The 18,457-nt window shown below is 29.9% G+C and overlaps 1 protein-coding gene across 1 annotated transcript in view; it reads right to left on the bottom strand.

Moving 5' to 3' along the window:
- The window catches only part of LOC142333875 (diuretic hormone receptor-like), a 635,861-nt gene that overhangs the window by 13,571 nt on the left and 603,833 nt on the right, over positions 1-18,457 (bottom strand). The window contains exons 11-12 of the mRNA XM_075381453.1: positions 11,081-11,244; positions 7,370-7,474 (exon numbers count right to left, since the gene is read on the bottom strand). Of these exons, the coding sequence (XP_075237568.1) occupies positions 7,429-7,474; positions 11,081-11,244 (210 nt within the window). The 3' untranslated portion in view covers positions 7,370-7,428. The remainder of the gene's footprint in view (positions 1-7,369; positions 7,475-11,080; positions 11,245-18,457) is intronic.

The raw sequence follows: 18,457 nt of genomic DNA, 5'->3' as shown, positions 1-18,457 counted from the left end.
TTAATTGACTGGCCAGTTGATGTAAAAGTTAAAAAGATAAGGAATTCCCAACAATATTGAAAATTTTTCATCTGTCATTTCAAACATAACAACTTCCTTGTTAAAATCATACAAAAGCAAGGTAGATAAAACAATTCATTTCTAAATTATACAGAAATATTCTTCCAAAGTAAGGACCTTTCAGAATTAAATGGTTTAATGTAAACATTCTTCAGTAGAGTTAACAGTAAACACTGTTTTCTTTTTTTAATGAAATTATTTTTAAAACATATTAAATAAATTTTTATATATGTTGTAAAATAATATATTTACTTTTTTGTGTTTGTTCATTTAATTATTTTTCATTTTAAAATCTTTCTTTTTCCTGTTTAGCCTCCGGTAACTACCGTTCATATAATACTTCAGAGGATGATATGTATGAATGTAAATGAAGTATAGTCTTGTACATTCTCAGTTCGACCATTCCTGAGATGTGTGGTTAATTGAAACTCAACAACCAAAGAACACCGGTATCCACGATCTAGTATTCAAATCCGTGTAAAAATAACTGGCTTTACTAGGACTTGAATGCTGGAACTCTCGACTTCCAAATCAGCTGATTTGGCAAGACGCAATCACCACTAGACCAACCCGGTGGGTTCATTTTAAAATCTGATGTAGTCTTTTTTTAACCATTCGAAACAAAACTCCTATGTTTACTTCACGCAAAAGAAAGCAGTTACGAACAAATGTATTTTTCAATTTTTATGAAATTTTATAGCAAGATTATTATTTAAAATAATAAATATATAACAATATTTCATAAAATTCTCTATTTTAATTTGAAAGATAATGGCTTAATGAGTGATCCGATTCAATTTTAAAATCCACCTCCAGTCTAGGGAATTAAATTTTCCAAAAATATAAATAAATAAAAACGTAAAAAAGATGTAATAGGTGTTTTTCCTTAATAAATATCATTGATGTCCCTGATATTTCTGGAAATACTCTTTATAACACTGTTAAAACATAATAAAGATTATTGATAGCAGTGACTAAACCTTCTGAGATCAATTATTATTTATAATGCCGTCTTACTTCCCCTGAGTATATAGCTAGAATAACTACATTAAAGAGAAAACTATGGTAATCATATCAAAAATAGGTCAGTGGGGCAAATGTTTACATTTAATCATATATTATATACATTTTTTTTAAGACTTGTAAGTGAGAATATGAAAATGGAATTTTGCAGTGTATAAAAAGTGCCATGCCAGACTGCAATTTGAACCCAGTACCCCTGGATGATTGGCCGCAGTGATAATCAAAGTTTAACCTACTGTGTTGGTCTAGTGATAAACCTTGTCATCGTAAATCAGTTGATTTTGAAGTTTAGAGTTCTCCGGTTCAAATCCTAATAAAGCTAGTTACTTTTATTCAGATTTGAATGCAGTATATTGTGGATATTGGTATTCTTTGGTCATTGGGTTTTGATTAACTACATGCCTCAGGAATGGTCGACCTGAGTTTGTGCAAGATTAAATATTTACCAGTACAATTACATTACACTGGTAAGTTGCTAATTACTTTAATTGTTGATGCGCAATTAAAAAAATAGTTTAACCACTTGTTTTCCTTGATCAACCCACCCAGAAAAATGTTTAGACATTTCGTTTTTCTTTCCTGGTGAATATAGCTAGAATATATAACGGAAAAATATGGTAATCATGACAAAAATGGGGTAGTGATTTTGTAAATCTTTAGGTGCGTAAAGATTTACAAAAATCCACAGTAAAACAGATCTATATATTTATGTGAATATGCATGTACACACTGCTTTTGACCTTATACCTCAAGAGTGACCAACCCATTTTCTTCAAATTTAACTTAAATATTTGAATATATGGGACATTGATTATATTAATTTTTTTCAAAATTCATTATGGGGGTGGGGATTTTGCAATAAAACCAATTTCAGTTTTCTTCAGATGTATTTAAAAGAAAACTTTATTAAAGCATCTTTGTTACCTATAATGCATAATTCAATAAAATATTTTTCAGAAAATCAATCCCCTCTGTTAAAATTGAAATATATGATTTTGTTCCTTTGTTCTATCTCCTTTCAGTTTAAATATTTTTTGAAAGTTTATACTTTATATATAGAAAACTATCAATAAATATCTAAAATCTTTTTAAATTAAAATGTACACTTCTATGAAAACTTTCTTTTTATTATTTTAGCCTTTATCGAAGGTGGAGTTAAATTTAGGGAAAACCAAATTTCCTTAAGAGAAATTTGAAGATCAAATTTACTTGAGGAAATTTATTAAGGTTAACTTTTATATATGAGTATTTTAAAAAAAGAATTTCTTGAAATTCATTCCTAACCTTTAAAAAAATATATATTCTGTATTCTGTTTTGTTAGCTCTTATTGTTTTAATTTTTGTTATTAATAGCTGGTAATGTCATACAATACTTTGCCAGCTTTTCATAATACATTTAACTTTTTACTTTATTAATTTAAACTTGCAGATATAATCTGTTACTTCAGTATAAAAGAAGCAAGGTTTACTGTTCACAAAACTTTCAAGAATAAATATTTTTCACCATTCCAATATCATATGGTAATTATGGCATTAATTCTAGCTCTAATAAGATTTAAATAATACTGTTTTATGAACGTCTATAAACCTACTTGTTGAGCATTTTTTGTATTATAATTATGCATCAAAATTTCTTTTAAAATCCATTGGGCACAAATTAATTATTATTTCATAAATAACATTTTTATTCTAATCGGTACATAATTATATATATATACATAATTTATATTATATATAATTATATATTTAATTATAATTATATATATATATAATTATATATTAAAAATGGCTATAAGAGCAACTCCATGGAGATGAAAAAAGGAACTACTCCAGCTTTTTCCTGGATGAATTAAGGGAAACCATGATAAAAACCTTGATCAGAACAGCTTCACAAAATTAACAATTATTATACATGATTAATTGTTTAAAAATATAAATATATGAAATAATTTTATGGTAAATACTTGAAGATATTAATTGTAAAAAATAACTTACAATTTAGAAGGTGTTAATGAAAATTATTCAATCACATACTTATACTTATACTTGTATATATACGTTGAATGGGATGAATAAAATTTATAGCTTCTTGACATTTTTTTAATTAGTATTATTTAAAAATGTATCAACATGTGTAAAGAAAAATCATTTAATTTTATTTTAAATAAATTGATGAGAGGATTTTTTAAATGTGTTGGTATTATATAAAAATGCGTAAGTCAAATTATTGTGTTGTTACAAGAAAACAGTTTTGTTATCTGGTCACATACAACAGGAGGAATTGATAATTCTTAAGAATAAATACCAAAGAGTTTTTTTTTTTACGAAAGATTACACAACCATAAATACAAACGCACAGCTAAATTAACATTTTTAATTTTTTTAAATATAGGTCTATATGATTCATACTTATGGGTGCTAAACAAAGATCTAACAGTGCATTTTATATCTTGAAAACTCATTTTAATTTTTTGAGGGAGCCTTTTATGTGGGAATATTTATAAAAATTAATAAATATTTAATAATGATAACAAACACTTATTGTGGCACTTAAGAAATTGGAACTCTAAAGATATCAGATATCAATTCGGATCGCAATCTAGTTGTACTAAAAGAGAACTCAACTAGATTTAGTTCAAGAAAATTGGAGTAATAGTAGAGATTAGTACGATTTAGAGTAGCTGAGAACAAAACAATTCCGGAAATGGAAAAATTGTTGCTGGAAGAAATGAAAATGGGAGATAAACCAAGTAATGCAGATTGACTTACAACAGGAGTGGATAAAAATTAAGAATTTAAAGGAAAAAGGCAAAGGAAATGATAGGGTTTAAAAACAGGAACAGAATTAAAAAAGAATGGGTTACATGTGAAATGTTAGAAGAGATAAATGAAAGGAGAAAGTGGAAAAATGTACAAACAGAAGAAGGTAGAAGGAAATGTGGAAGGTGAATAATGAACTAAGAAGGGAAACTGAGAAAGCTAAGGAAAAGTGGCTAAAGGTAAAATGTACAATGATAGAAAATTTGTATGGTATGAGCTAATATATAAAGAATCATTGAAATAATTTTTAAAGAGAAGCAGGGGAAGAAACTGTATCAGACAGAGGAAAAGGATGTGGAAACACTTGATAAGAAGGAGGAAATAAAAAGGAGATGAGAAGAATACATTGTGGATTTATCCGCGTTAAGAGAAAAGCCAAGAGAAATAGATAAGGGAGTGGAAGAGAAGTTCATGAAAATCAAAACGGGTATAGTATATTAAAAAGTGAAATAAATGAGGCTATTAAAATGTTGAGATAAGGAAAAGCTGAGGGATGTAATGAAATACCAATTGAACAGTTCAAAGCACTAGGAAAAACAAAAGAATTCTTATTATTCTATGCAATGGAATTCTTGAAGATAGAAAGTGGTCGGAATATTTCGGGGATACAAAATTCGTAACCACAGAAAAGAAAAGAAATACATACAAAGAAGTGTGAATATAGAACGATCAGCCTAATATCACATGCAGCTAAGGTACTGTCAACGATTCTAAATAAGAGGATATACAATAAATTGCATGACAGTATTGAGGAAGAACAATTTGGGTTTAGAATAGATGTTGGAACAAGGGACGCTATAGGGTTTTTAAGAGTCATAGGTGAGAGATACATCAAAAGGAAGGAGGCAGAGAGTATGGCACATTCTGTCAAATGCCTTTTCTAGGCAATTAATAGAAAGAAAGGTGCTTAATAAAAGAGTTGTATTATAACCAGAGAATAAACGTGAGGGTAGGAGATGAAATTACAGGAAGAAAAGGGATTGGAAGGGAAGTGAAGCAGAGATACTGCATATCACCAACACTGCTTAGTATACATTTGGAAGAAATAATTAAATGCTGTCTGAATGGGAAAAGATGAATAAAGTTCGGTGGAAGAAGAAGAATAGAACGTATATGTTTTGCTGATGACTTGATGGTACTCGCAGAGAGTCCAAGTAAATTATATGAAATCTTTGATGACTTAAATGAAGCTTGTAAAAATCAGAATATGAGGATAAACAAAATGTGAGGTATTAGGAGGAAAAGAGAAGAGGACTGAAATTAAGATAGGCTCTTTTTCTGTTTAACCTATGGAACCATCTTAAGGTATTACTTTAGAGGATGAATGAGGATGATATGTAAGAATGTAAATAAAGTGGCAGTCTTGTACAGTCTCAGATCAACCATTCCTGAGATGTGTGGTTAATTGAAACCCAATAACCAAAGAACACCAGTAGCCACGATTTAGTACTCAAATCCATATAAAGTAAATAACTGCCTTTACTAGGATTTGAACCTTAGAGCTCTTGACTAATTAAGATAGGAAATGAAATTTTAGAGCATGAGAAGATATTTCAATTCAGGTCATCAGTTATAGTGATGAACTGAATTGCATAGTAGGAATTAAAGCAAAAATATCAAGAAATAAGCAGGCATATAATAAGAAGGGAATACTGCTGTGTGGAAAGTTAAACTTAGTGCTAAGGAATAGATTAATTAAATAATTTATCTGGAGTGGTGATGTTCTATGGAGCTGTGGATGATGAGAAAGGCAGGCAGAAAACGAATTTAGGGTTTTAAGATTTAGGGGTGGCACAGAATGATAAATGTCAGATGGGAAGATTAGCCAACAAATGAATAAGTATTAAGGATAATCAGAGAGAACAGGAAAATTTTAAAATTGATTGAATATAGGAAAAGGAACTGGCTGCAACATTGTGTGAGAAGTTGTTTATTAGTCGATGTGATAGAAGGCTTGGTGAACAGAAGGAAAGGATGAGGGAGGAAGAGAATTGAAATGATTGATGGGATTATAGAAAAAGGGAAAATATACGGAAACAACAGATTATCAAAGGATAGAACAAGATGAGAGCAGTAGCCATGACAGGACCTGCCCTAATGGTGGAACACTATGAATAAACGAATGAAATAGATTTTCTATAGGTTTATATATCTAATGGCTTTTTATGTAGCCTAAAAAATCCTTTCAAAGCACATTTAGATAATGATCCCCAACAATATTGAGTATTATATATTTGAGATTGTTGATATGTAATACATTTTTCATCAATTTTAGTCAATGAGCGTATATATTAGTCTAATGTAAAAATATATTAAATCAATTTTTTTTCTTTTAGAAAAGAGAATCCAGCTGTAAAATTTACTTTTTTAAAATACTTTTTTTGCCAATATATGTTATTCTGTTGAAAGAGTTTTTACTCAAATATAAATCATAAGAAACTTTAATGATAAAAAAATTATAAACACATTAAATTTGATAAAAATAATTTATTAATAGACTAATAAGCATAACACAGATAAAACATGTCATTCAATTAAATACTTAAAGGGATTTCCTAACCTTTTGTATGATGGTACAATTAAGAACAATACCATCGGTAACTCCACCGACGAATATATTGTTAATTAACTCCAAAAGATCCTTTGTAAGAAATATTTCCATGTAATCTGAAAGTAAGTAGTTAATTTAATGTTTAATAAATTTAAAGAATAATTTATAATATAGGAATAAACTGGTCAAATGGGTGATAACAAAAAAAAATTGCATCTCTTTTTTGTAAATCCTATAATTTTATCAAACAACAAAATTTGATTTCTATCATTTAACCATCATCATTTTTTTTTATTCTCTTTATTTAATAATAATCTGTTAACAATATTGACATAATGAATAGTTAGAAAAGTAAAAATGATGTGATGGAACTATAATTATAAAGAAATATTTTTACTAATCAAAGAAGTGATAAGAAAAAGCATGAAATAATAATTTAATGTAGTTTCAATACTATATGTATAATATAATATAAAAATTGATATCTTTCTAACTATTCTAGTTTTATTATTAAAACATATATTTATTTCCTGAATTAATTAATAATAGTAATAATTACATTTTTTTTTATGAGTTTTTGGATGGCACAAGCTTGAAGGTTGAAAAAATACCATGCCTGACCAGGATTGAACAAGGGACCTCCGAATGAAAGACCGAGCTGTACTACTACTCTGCCGCAGAGATCAGCAATATTATTGATAATAATATTCCTGATTAATATTTAGGAATTAATAATAGTATCCTGAATTAATTCTCGATTTAAAAGGATACAAGTGAAGTGATGAGGAATTTGGTTGTGTTGAATAAAACATTTTTGGTGAAACAAAATATAAAAGTTAACAAATAAACATAATTAATAAAAAAAACAATAAAAAGTAAATAAACACAATAAGAAACAGAAGAAAAACAACTTACAATGTTTATGATTTTAATGAAGTGTACAAAATGTTTCGCTCATATATCAAGTGATTTCTTTATGGTACAAGGGAAACTGGTCTGCAGTCATAACCGTGAGACAGGCTAAAATGTAATTAAAGGTAAAAAACATGCATTAAAAAAATAATGAAATAAAAAATAAAAAAATGTAAAAATAAAAACCATAAAATATTTTTTTTTTTAAATTTGAAAATTTAAAATTACATGTAGCCTAAATATAAAACAAAAAGAAAAAAACAAAAATCAAATAATTATTTTCTTAATAAGTTACATGACATTTATGATTACTTAAATAGTATTTTAATCACAGTCAATCAAAAATTAATGAATATTGTTATGTAAATCTGTTGGACTACTGTTCTTAACTATAATCTCTCTGTTTCATCCTGCATTTAACGTCTCCTGTAATGAGTTGTTTCAGCTTTAGCTACTTATTTATATAATGATTATTTTCTTTTTGGGTTACTCTTTATTTTTCATCCAATCATTTCCAATTCCATCTTTTTTTGCTATCAGATAGAAATTTCATTCTTCCTTTCCGTATATCCATATTGTTACACTCCTCTGTCGATAATTTCTTCATATCTCTGTGATGTTATAGTTTATACAATTCCATATCTTCATGATTATAATAATATAATTTGTAATATTATCTGTTTCAAACATTCTAACATCCAAAATATTATTTATATTATCTTCTCTCCATTTTATTAAGTTCCACTAGGTATTTTTATTTGGTTAAACTGATTTCAACATTATTTATCTTCAATGTATGGAAACTGGTTTATTTGATATATCCAAGGACAAAACTTCACATTTTTCAAACTTAGATTTCTCGATTTCTAATATACTTCTCCCAAAGATGTTCCAATTATTGCACAACTGCCAGATTGTAAGAAATGTAGTTTATAATTTTATCAAGGGCATTCTACCACACTTATTCTTTTAATTAGTAAGACTATAAATCAAGATAGTACTAACTGTAATTTTATAAATGAATATTTATTCATAACTTAGTCTTAGTGTGCACTTACAACGTAAGAAGAACTTTTACTTGTATATCAATTTATGTTTAGTTTTTTCTGGGATTGATTATGAATCATTCAAATGATATGTTGTATTTATTTATGCAATGGATAAGAGCAGTAAAAGAAATAGTTAATTTGAATATAATTATGATGACCTTCCATGGCAGAATGATAGCATTACTGCCTTTCATCGATTAAGTCCTGGGTTCCAATCACAGGCAGGCTTCACATTTTTCATTTAATATAAATATTTTTTCCCATCAGTGATTGTAATTGGATGGTTTAGCCTGTACTTGGATGTCAGAGGATATATTGCAACTGATGGATGAACATAGAAAATATAAGAATGCTAGTGATGAAGAAAGTAGAAGGTACTATTAAGAAATACTATAAACAGGAAATGCAAACTAGCGAAAGAGGAGTGGATTAATGAAAAGTGCTCAGAAGTGGAAAGAGAAATGAACATTGGTAAAATAGACGGAGGATACGGGAAAGTTAAGGAAAATTTTGTGGTACATAAATTAAAATCTAATAATGTGTTAAACAAAGATGGTACACTGATTTATAATACAAAAGGAAAGGTTGATAGGTGGGTGGAATATATTGAAGAGTTACATGGAGGAAATGAATTAAAAAATGGTGTTATAGAGGAAGAAGAAGAAGTCGAGGAGGGAGAAACAATACTGAGTTCTGAATTTAAGAGAGCATTAAAAGATTTGAATGACAGAAAGGCTCCTGGAATACCTAAAGAATTACTGCGCAGTGCAGGTGAGGAAGCGATTGATAGATTATACAAACTGGTGTGTAATATTTACAAAAAAGGGGAAGTTCCATCAGACTTCAAAAAGAGTGTTATAGTCATGTTACCGAAGAAAGCAGGAGCAGATGAATGTGAAGAATACAGAACAATTAGCTTTACTAATCATGCATAAAAAATCTTAACTAGAATTCTGTACAGAAGAATTTGGAGGAGGGTGGAAGAAGTGTTAGGAGAAGACCAATTTGGTGTCTGGAAAAGTATAGGGACAAGGGAAGCAATTTTAGCGCTCAGATTAATAGTAGAAGGAAGATTAAAGAATAAAAAACCAACGTACTTTGCATTTATAGATCTAGAAAAGGCATTCAATAACGTTGACTGGAATAAAATGTTCAACATTAAAAAAAAGTTAGGGTTCAAATACAGAGACAGAAGAACAATTGCTAACATTTACAGGAACCAAACAGCAACAGTAATAACTGAAGAACATAAGAAAGAAGCTGTAATAAAAAAGGGAGTCTGACAAGAATATTCCCTATACCTATTACTTTTTAATACTTTCATAGAACCAGCAGTTAATGATGTTAAAGAACAATTTTAATCCGGAGTAACAGTACAAGGTGAAAAGATAATTGCTCCAATTTGCTGATGATATAGTAATTCTAGCTAAGAGTAAAAAAGGTTTATAAGAAACAATGAATGGCATAGATGAAGTCGTACGTAAGAACTACTGCATAAAAATAAATAACAACAAAACGAAAGTAAAGAAATGTAGTAGAAATAATGAAGATGGACCATTGAATGTAAATATAGGAAGAGAAAAGATTACGGAGGTAGAAGGATTTTATTATTTAGGAAGTAGAATTACTAAAGATGGACGAAGCAGGAGCGATATGAAATGCCAAATACCACAGGCAAAACGAGACTTCAGTCAAAAATATTATTTGTTTACATCAAAAATTAATTTAAACGTCAGGAAAACATTTTTGAAAGTGTATTTTTGGAGCATAGCTTTATATGGAAGTGAAATTTGAAATATCAGAGTACCTGAGAAGAAAAGATTAGAAGCTTTTGAAATGTGATTCTATAGAATGTTAAAAATCAGATGGGTTAATAAAGTAACAAAGGTGAAAAGGTGTTGTGGCAATTCGATGAAGAAAGAAGCATTTGGAAAAATATAGTTAAAAGAAGAGACAGACTTATAGGCCACATACTAAGGCATCCTGGAATAGTCGCTTTAATATTGGAGGAACAGATTGAAGGGAAAAATTGTGCAGACAGGCAACATTTGGAATATGTAAAAAAAATTGTTAGGGATATAGGATGTAGAGGGTATACCGAAATGAAACGACTAGCACTAGATAAGGAATCTTTGAGAGCTGCATTAAACCAGTCAAATGACTGAAGACAAAAAAAAGCCTGTACTTGCCTCTAATAAGGAAATAAATAAATAATGGGAAGAAGATGTACAGGAAGATCAAGAAAATTATGATTGAGGTAAAGAATGATAAAAATCTGATGCCCAATTCCAAGGTAAGCCCAATTCTTAACTCAAATATACTTAATATCTAATACCGTTCTGAGTGCATATGGAAAGACACAATATCAATTGTTCAATGATGATGAACGCACATTATTTAACAAAGAACCAAACACACCTTCTTGTATCAAGGATACCAGCCTGACTGGTTAGTGGAAGCTAACTGCACACAACCCAGGATTACTTGCATTGCATGGAATACAATCCTTCAACATATAATCATATAGTCATGTTTTTATAGCTGTATAGTTACTTTTCAAATGCTCTCTATTAACAGTTTTGGTTAATACATCTAGTTATGAATGGTAACTTAATGTAGACTTAGTACCTAACAGTTTATAAATACAATTACAAAGTTATCTTACCTGATGCTTTCAGTACGAGTATTTGGAGACCAATCTTTACTATATGTATAACGCCTTCCTCCGCTACCAATATCTCTTGCATCTTTCCACCGTTCAATGTGATGACTAAATGTATTCTGAACTTCAGTATTTAAAAAGCAATAAAATAATGCAACTGTAAATCCCTGGAACAATAAATAAATAAAATATAAAATTAAAATGTAAGATTTCTTTTACATTCGCAAATTATTAAACTATGTCATTAATCTTTTCTATTCTATGGAAATATTTTTGCTACCTCCTGCAAGTAATCATGTTTAATGGTATTTTTAACTAATGTTCAAGTTAGGAATAATTTATTTTGACTATTTTGAAAACAATAAATATCCAGGTATAAACTGTGATGTAAAAATGGAAGAAAAAATTTAGAGCTATCGAATTTTGTATGGAAATTTAGAAAACAAGCATTAAATTGTGAAAGCAGTTAAAAGTGTTGTACGATGTGATTCATTTTAAAATGTTATGATAAAATAAAAGTCAATAATGAATGACTCTTAAAAGAGTCAATAATGAATAAGAAGATTTGAAAAAGAACTATCAAAACAAAAATAATGGATATAAATATAATATTTGAATGGTAGATTTGCTACAATCTCAAGGATTATTTTGATTGATGAATGATAAAATAGTTAAAGGTACTACAACAATTTTAAAGAAAGATATGAGGTATAGTTTTATAAGTTGAATAATTCATTTTGGTAATGTGCCAAGGTATGATAAATTCATGATGAAAGAGGTTTTGGTTAAAGACAAATTACAAAATTAGGTCTTTTTATTTACCTGATGTAATTCCTCTATGATATCTAGTGTTCTCAAATATTAAATTATACGATACCCCAAAATGGTTTAATTTTTATGCATAATAGTATTACTGAGTTTCTAAATTTTTCAATCCATTCCTAATATGTGTTGATTGTTGACACATTGATGAAAATATCATTGTAAAGGATAAATTGTTTTCATTCAGTACAAATAAGCAGAAGGAAGGAAAAGTAGGAAATAGAAGGGTTAGACATTATGAAGGAAAACTGTAAGAAAAAGAAGAAAGATGCTATGGAATAAAAAACCTCTCGGAAGACAGATGTATCAAAGAACAGTCAAGTAGTGCCTGTTTGAATAATTCTGCTTGATTAGTCAAACAACGTGTGAATCAACTCATTCATTTAACCAAAATAATATAATATTATAATTGTAAATGTAATACACTCATCTACCGATCAATATGGCATTGTGCCCTTTTTATCTGTAATAAGTCATGTGACACCTGACTGCTGCTGTATCAATATTGAACCATATGGGTAGAATATAACATAATTAAAGATTTCTACTGGCTATTTTGTAACATTCATGATCATACTGTTTTAGCAATGGTTCTTTTCTTGGAAATCTTGCCACATAACCTTGACCGTAAATACCATATAATCAAAAAACCAGCCAGGGGAATTCCAAGGAACTGGAATCATCAAGAGTGTGAATCACCATTTACACAAATGGCTAAATTTGATTTTTGAAAGGAATTTTTAAAAACTTTCTTTCAAAAAAACCAAATTCACATCCAATATCAAAGATTTCCCTAAATCCCTAATTATGAACTACTAAAAAATCAACAAAATCAGTAAATTTAAATATCTGGAAGAAATAATCCAAAGTAATGGTTTAGATAAAGAAGCTAATCAAACACGAAGAAGAAAAATAGAATTGGCCCACCGACTAACAAAAGATATTTATATAAAAAAGAACATCACAATAAAAAACAAGATCAGGTATTACAATAGAGTAATCAAACCATAATGCCTGTATGCAACAGAATGTATTTTTGGTTTGAAATACGGTGAAATAAAATGTAACAGAAGGAAAATCTTGAGAAAAATCCTGAGACTAATAAAAATAAGTGAAAACAAATACAAATTCATAAATAATAAAATTTTAACAAATACAATGAACTGAGAAAATGTCATAATTCCATTATATAAAAGATACCACATTCTTTGACCGCCTTATGAGAATGAATGAAAACAGACAAATAAAACAAATATTCATCCACATTTAATACAAAAAAGAATGGAAAATCAATAGATCTCAGTAGTTCAAAACTATATAAAAGAAATAAAAAATACCAGAAGAAATTGTGCAAGATAAAACAACATTCAGAAAACAAGATTTCACGGATTTCCAAAGACAAGAGACAAAAAAACAACTGTTGGTTTCTTTTGTTGATCAAAAAAGAGAAAAGGCAAAAATAAAGCAAAAGAATGAATAACTATTATAAGAACAGGAAAGAAAAAGAAATGATTGCAAAATATTGGTTCAGTCAGCCAAACTCAAAAAAAGAAATTTTTTTTACTTATGTATATGATAAATAAAATAAAATTAAGTTTGTAATAGAGATTGAAATTTCTTTTAATGATAATTCTTACTGTGATATAATAAGAGAGAAATAAAAGAAAAAAAAATATGAAGGTAGAACATAAAAAAGTTAATAACATTACATATAATAGGAAAGGTGAAAGTAAGGTTAGAAATTTGAAACAGAAAGACAAAGACTGAACAGAAAGTGAGAGAAAGAGAGAGAAAGATAAAGATTAATTGATGGTAAAGATATATTGAGACGTGATGGAGTAAAGAGGTGTGAGAATATGAAGAACAAAGAAGGAGAAGTTATTGTAAGATGAAGGAGCGAACGAACACCTGTGTGACAGTAGGTGAAGTGAGTAAAGGGTCGGGAATGGGTAAAAACAGTTCAGGGAGGTTGCACAGCTTGAGTGAGTGAGCACTCTGAAAGGCAATACTGTAAAGTGCATTACCCTTTAACAAGGAGTCAAAGGTATATCATCGTAACTTTCTTACCTCACTCACTGTATCTCTCTTTCACTCACATACATGCACACGCAAAAAATACAGATGTGCATGCACACATACACACATACACACACACACACACACACACACACACACACACACACACACACACACACACACACACACACACACACACACACCAAAATTATACACATATGATACCTTACATTCATTAACATATATGTCCTATATATTATAAGAAGTGATGGCAAATCATCATTTGTGTATCAGATGATTATGGATTAGATATAATGTTATGTGAAAAGGAAATGCTTTGATGGTTTTAAGCAAGTCAATGTGTGAGTGAAATGTATCATATAAATTACCTATACGCAGGTGTAAATCTTAGTGGTTTGGCTTTGACAAGTATGGATAATATTACGATAATGGAAGAGCGATAATATTTCATTTTATAATATATTATAATATATATCTTGTCTTTTGAGAAAATAATACTGTAGAATACAAATATGAAAGCAGTAGGTTATACGTAATACTGGTATTTAACTGCTTAAAATAATCTCATATTGCATATGAAATTGACAGTTTATTATTCAGTATAGTCTTTTATACATAAAGATAACACAAATAAAAACCCGGTTTGTTTGTATATTTACCTGGAGATTTCATAATAATGACTTAACCAATTTTTAAAAAAAGAGTAAAACGAACTTATCTTAATCATATTTGAGATTGTAATTATGATAAGGAACACTGATGACAAGCAGTTCCTATTTAGGATTGTTCCTTGCATCGGAATATCAATAACATAGTGCTGCGAAGAAGTTAGGTGAACTGACTGTGCAGCGTATTCGGGAAATAGAAGAAGATTTTGATATTTGGCAGAATAGATGTGGTGAGGTGCCAGACGAGTGGTATATGCACGATCTCTTTCCAGACTCATTTTCGATCCAGGGGTCATGGATCACCCCGAACCGGCATGTGACTCAGTTCCTTTCTGAGCATGGTGCATTTCAGGACAGGCTGGCTCTATTTGTCTTGACTGACTGGGTCAGTGTCCTTAATGCTTAGTATCGCATGATGCATCATATGCTGTACATCTGCTCAAAATATGAGTTTAGGTATGCAGAGGTGATCAGGGAACTTGAGGGTATTGGTTCGAGTCTGGATCTGCGGACTAACTGGAAAGTTAGAGATGAGTGATGCATTGTAGAAAGACTTTTAAGGTTTTTGGTGCTTGAAAGGATTTCAGAGGGTGTTTAGTGTAGAATAGTAGCCTGGGTGGCTAGGGACCCATTTACGTTCTTTTCCACCAGAGTAAGTGTATTCAGCAATTGTGCCCGGTTCTTGTTTGGTATGTTTGTAGGTTGATTTATTGGTAATTTTGAATGCTTTGGTGTGGCAGGTCAATATTGTGATGTTGCAAACAATTTTTGTGGGTATGAGATTAATATTTTGTTATAGCTCAATTTGTAAATTTTTATTGGGTATCTTTTTTTTTTTTGATTTGGTTTAGGTGAGTTTGAAAAAAATTCGTTGTTGGTTAATGGGTTTAAATACTGATGGAAATGTCTTTCGAGGCATTTGCATTGACATCCTGATAAGAGGCTGTACTGATGACTGAAATATCTAATCAGGTATTGAGGGTCTAAATGACCTCCAGTAAAGCTCATCCGGACTAGGAACAGTAGGGGGTGCTGTGGTAACCAGGATTGTCACAGGGCGGGTGTCTTCCCTTATGGGGTCAGTCCTTATTTAGAGTGATCATCCTTCATTTTTCTCTTTTTACTTTCCTTAACCTTTTCCTTTTTCTTTTTTCTTGGATGAGTATGAAAGGAATTGAATCAATTCTCACTCTTATTCAGTCTATGGATGTCATTGTGTTATCTTCTTACACCTAATAGGGATTCTTTATTAGGCTCAGCAAACTGAATTTCCTATATTTCTTTTTGAAAAAAATTCACACTATTGAATGACATACTTACTGGTTAAAATTTGGCTTCCTATTTGTCATAAAGTGTGTACTATTCAATTTACTTAAAAAAAATATTTTTGCTTGATAAATAATTCACCACATTAACTCAAGACTACAACAGTAAACATCAATATGTCAGTGAAAGCAAATTTGATAGTTGTTTCTTGTTCTACAGATGTTTTATGTTCATCACAGATATAACTGGTACAGATTGTATAAATCAGTTAAATGAATATATCTCTTAATGTAGTGAAACAATGAATTATATAACAGTGTCAGTGTCTATAAAACAAGAAATTATGAATTAGAACCAAGAACTACATTGAACTTGAATGAAAATTAGATGTTAAAAAACAGAAGATAGTAAATATTTGAAGTATTTTAAAATATGCCTTGACGAAACAGGAAATTTTGAAAAGAAATGTTGGTAAGCCTTAGGTAAAAGTAGAACTGAGTAATGTATATTACCAAACAATCAAACATATACTTATCATGGAGAATTAGAGTCGTGCTGAACATGCTTTTACATGTTAATAATGTGTAGGTAGCGCATAGATTATTTTGCCACTTAAATCTACATTGAACTTGAATGAAAAACTAGATCTTAAGAAATAGGAGATAGTGAAAACATCTTAAATATTTGAAATAGCAGAGTCCTAGAGAAATGAGAAATTTAGAAAAGAGATTTTGATAAGCCGGGGGGACAGGTATCAAAAAGTAACTTATTTTATTCATATTATTCTGCCAATAGGGGAGGTCCTGTCATGGCTGCTGCTTTACACCTTGATCTACCCTTTGTTAACTCTTTGTTTCCGCATATTTTCCCTTTTCATAATCCTATCCATCATTTGAACTCTCTTCCTTTCCTTCTATTCACTAAGCCTTCTATCACATCCACTAATAAACACTTTCCTCTCACACAATGTCCTAACCAATTCCTTTTCCTATATTTAATCACATTTAGCATTTTCCTGTTCTCTCTGATTCTCATTAATACTTCTAAATTTGAATCATGGTCTTGCCATCTGACATTTATCATTCTGTGCCACACCCACATCTCAAAAGCCTCAATTTGTTTTTTTTTCTGCCTTTCTCATCGTTCACGTTTCAGAGCATTATACTTCAAATAAAACATTTCATTAATCGTTTCACTAATGCTAAGTTTAACTTTCCACACAGCAATCTTCTCTTCCTATTAAATGTCTGGTTACTTCATGATATTCTTGTTTTAATTTCTACTGTGCAAGTCAGGTCATCAGTTATATAAAGCTTCCTAAGTACTGAAATTTCTTCTAATGCTCTAAAACTTCATTACCTACCTTAATCTCAATTTTCTCCTCTTCTCTACCTAATACCATACATTTTGTCTTCTTTTTGCTTATCCTCATACTCTGACTTTTGCAATCTTCATTTATATCATCAAACATTTCATTTAGTTTACTTGGACTCTCTGCCAGTACCATCATGTCATCAGCAAAACATATAAATTCTATTTTTCCTGAACTTTTTTCCTGATCTTTATTCCTCTTTTCCCATTCAGACAGCGTTTTATTTCTACCAGATATATACTTAACAGTATTGGTGACATGCAGCATCCCTACCTCACTCCCCTTCCAATCACTATTCTTCCTGTAATTTTGTCCCTTACTGCACTTTTATTCTCTGGTTGTACAGTTCTATTATTAGGCACCTATCTTTCCAGTCAACTCCCTTCTTTTCCAGAATATTTAATTTCCTAACTTCTCTATTTAACTAAAAAGTCTCCAAATTGCCATATATTTATAATGAAAAATTGGAATGATGCTGAACATGCTTTTGCATGGTGACAGTGTGGTGGTAGCAGCAGAGATTATTTTGTCATCATTTTAGTTTAGGATGTTGTAATTATGTACTGTTAATAATTAAATAAGTGGATACACATCTTAGCATTGGTGCGGCTAAGCAACAGTTTTGCATTAAAAAAAAAATCTACAGGCGTTTTATGAAAAATTCACATGCCAAAAAATTTTGAAACTGTTCAAACCGGAGTCACAAAAACTCTACGATATTCAATTTGTCATCTAGAAGTATGTCTACAAATCCATCATTTTAAATTTCATAAGATATCACTGAATTTACATTATCATGCGCATAAGCTGCAGATGATCCAGGAACGTTAACCCAATGATTATCTAATATGACAAAAATTCTTTGAATAAATGTTTGAAAAAATATACAAAGATGATGATGAATTCATTAACAACCTCTGAATAATGGATGAAGCCGAATTTCATTTGAATGGCCATGTCAAATAAGTAAAATTTTCATTGTTGTTCTCAGCAAAGTCCTAATGAGTTACATCACCATTTGTTATACAGTTTTTTCTTTTTTGTCTTTTTTTTTTGTCTTCAGTCATTTGACTAGTTTGATGCAGCTCTCCAAGATTCCCTATCTTATACAGTATCTAATTATCACAATTATTTTGTGGAGTGTTGCTTCATCGCATGTCATAACAGACCCTTTTTTTTTGAGGGTGAGAATAGGCTTGCAACTGTTACTGCTGC

This window comes from Lycorma delicatula, chromosome 13 (genome assembly GCF_047948215.1).
Source record: "Lycorma delicatula isolate Av1 chromosome 13, ASM4794821v1, whole genome shotgun sequence".
Classification (NCBI taxonomy): Eukaryota; Metazoa; Arthropoda; class Insecta; order Hemiptera; family Fulgoridae; genus Lycorma; species Lycorma delicatula.
This window is presented reverse-complemented; position numbering and strand designations above follow the sequence as displayed.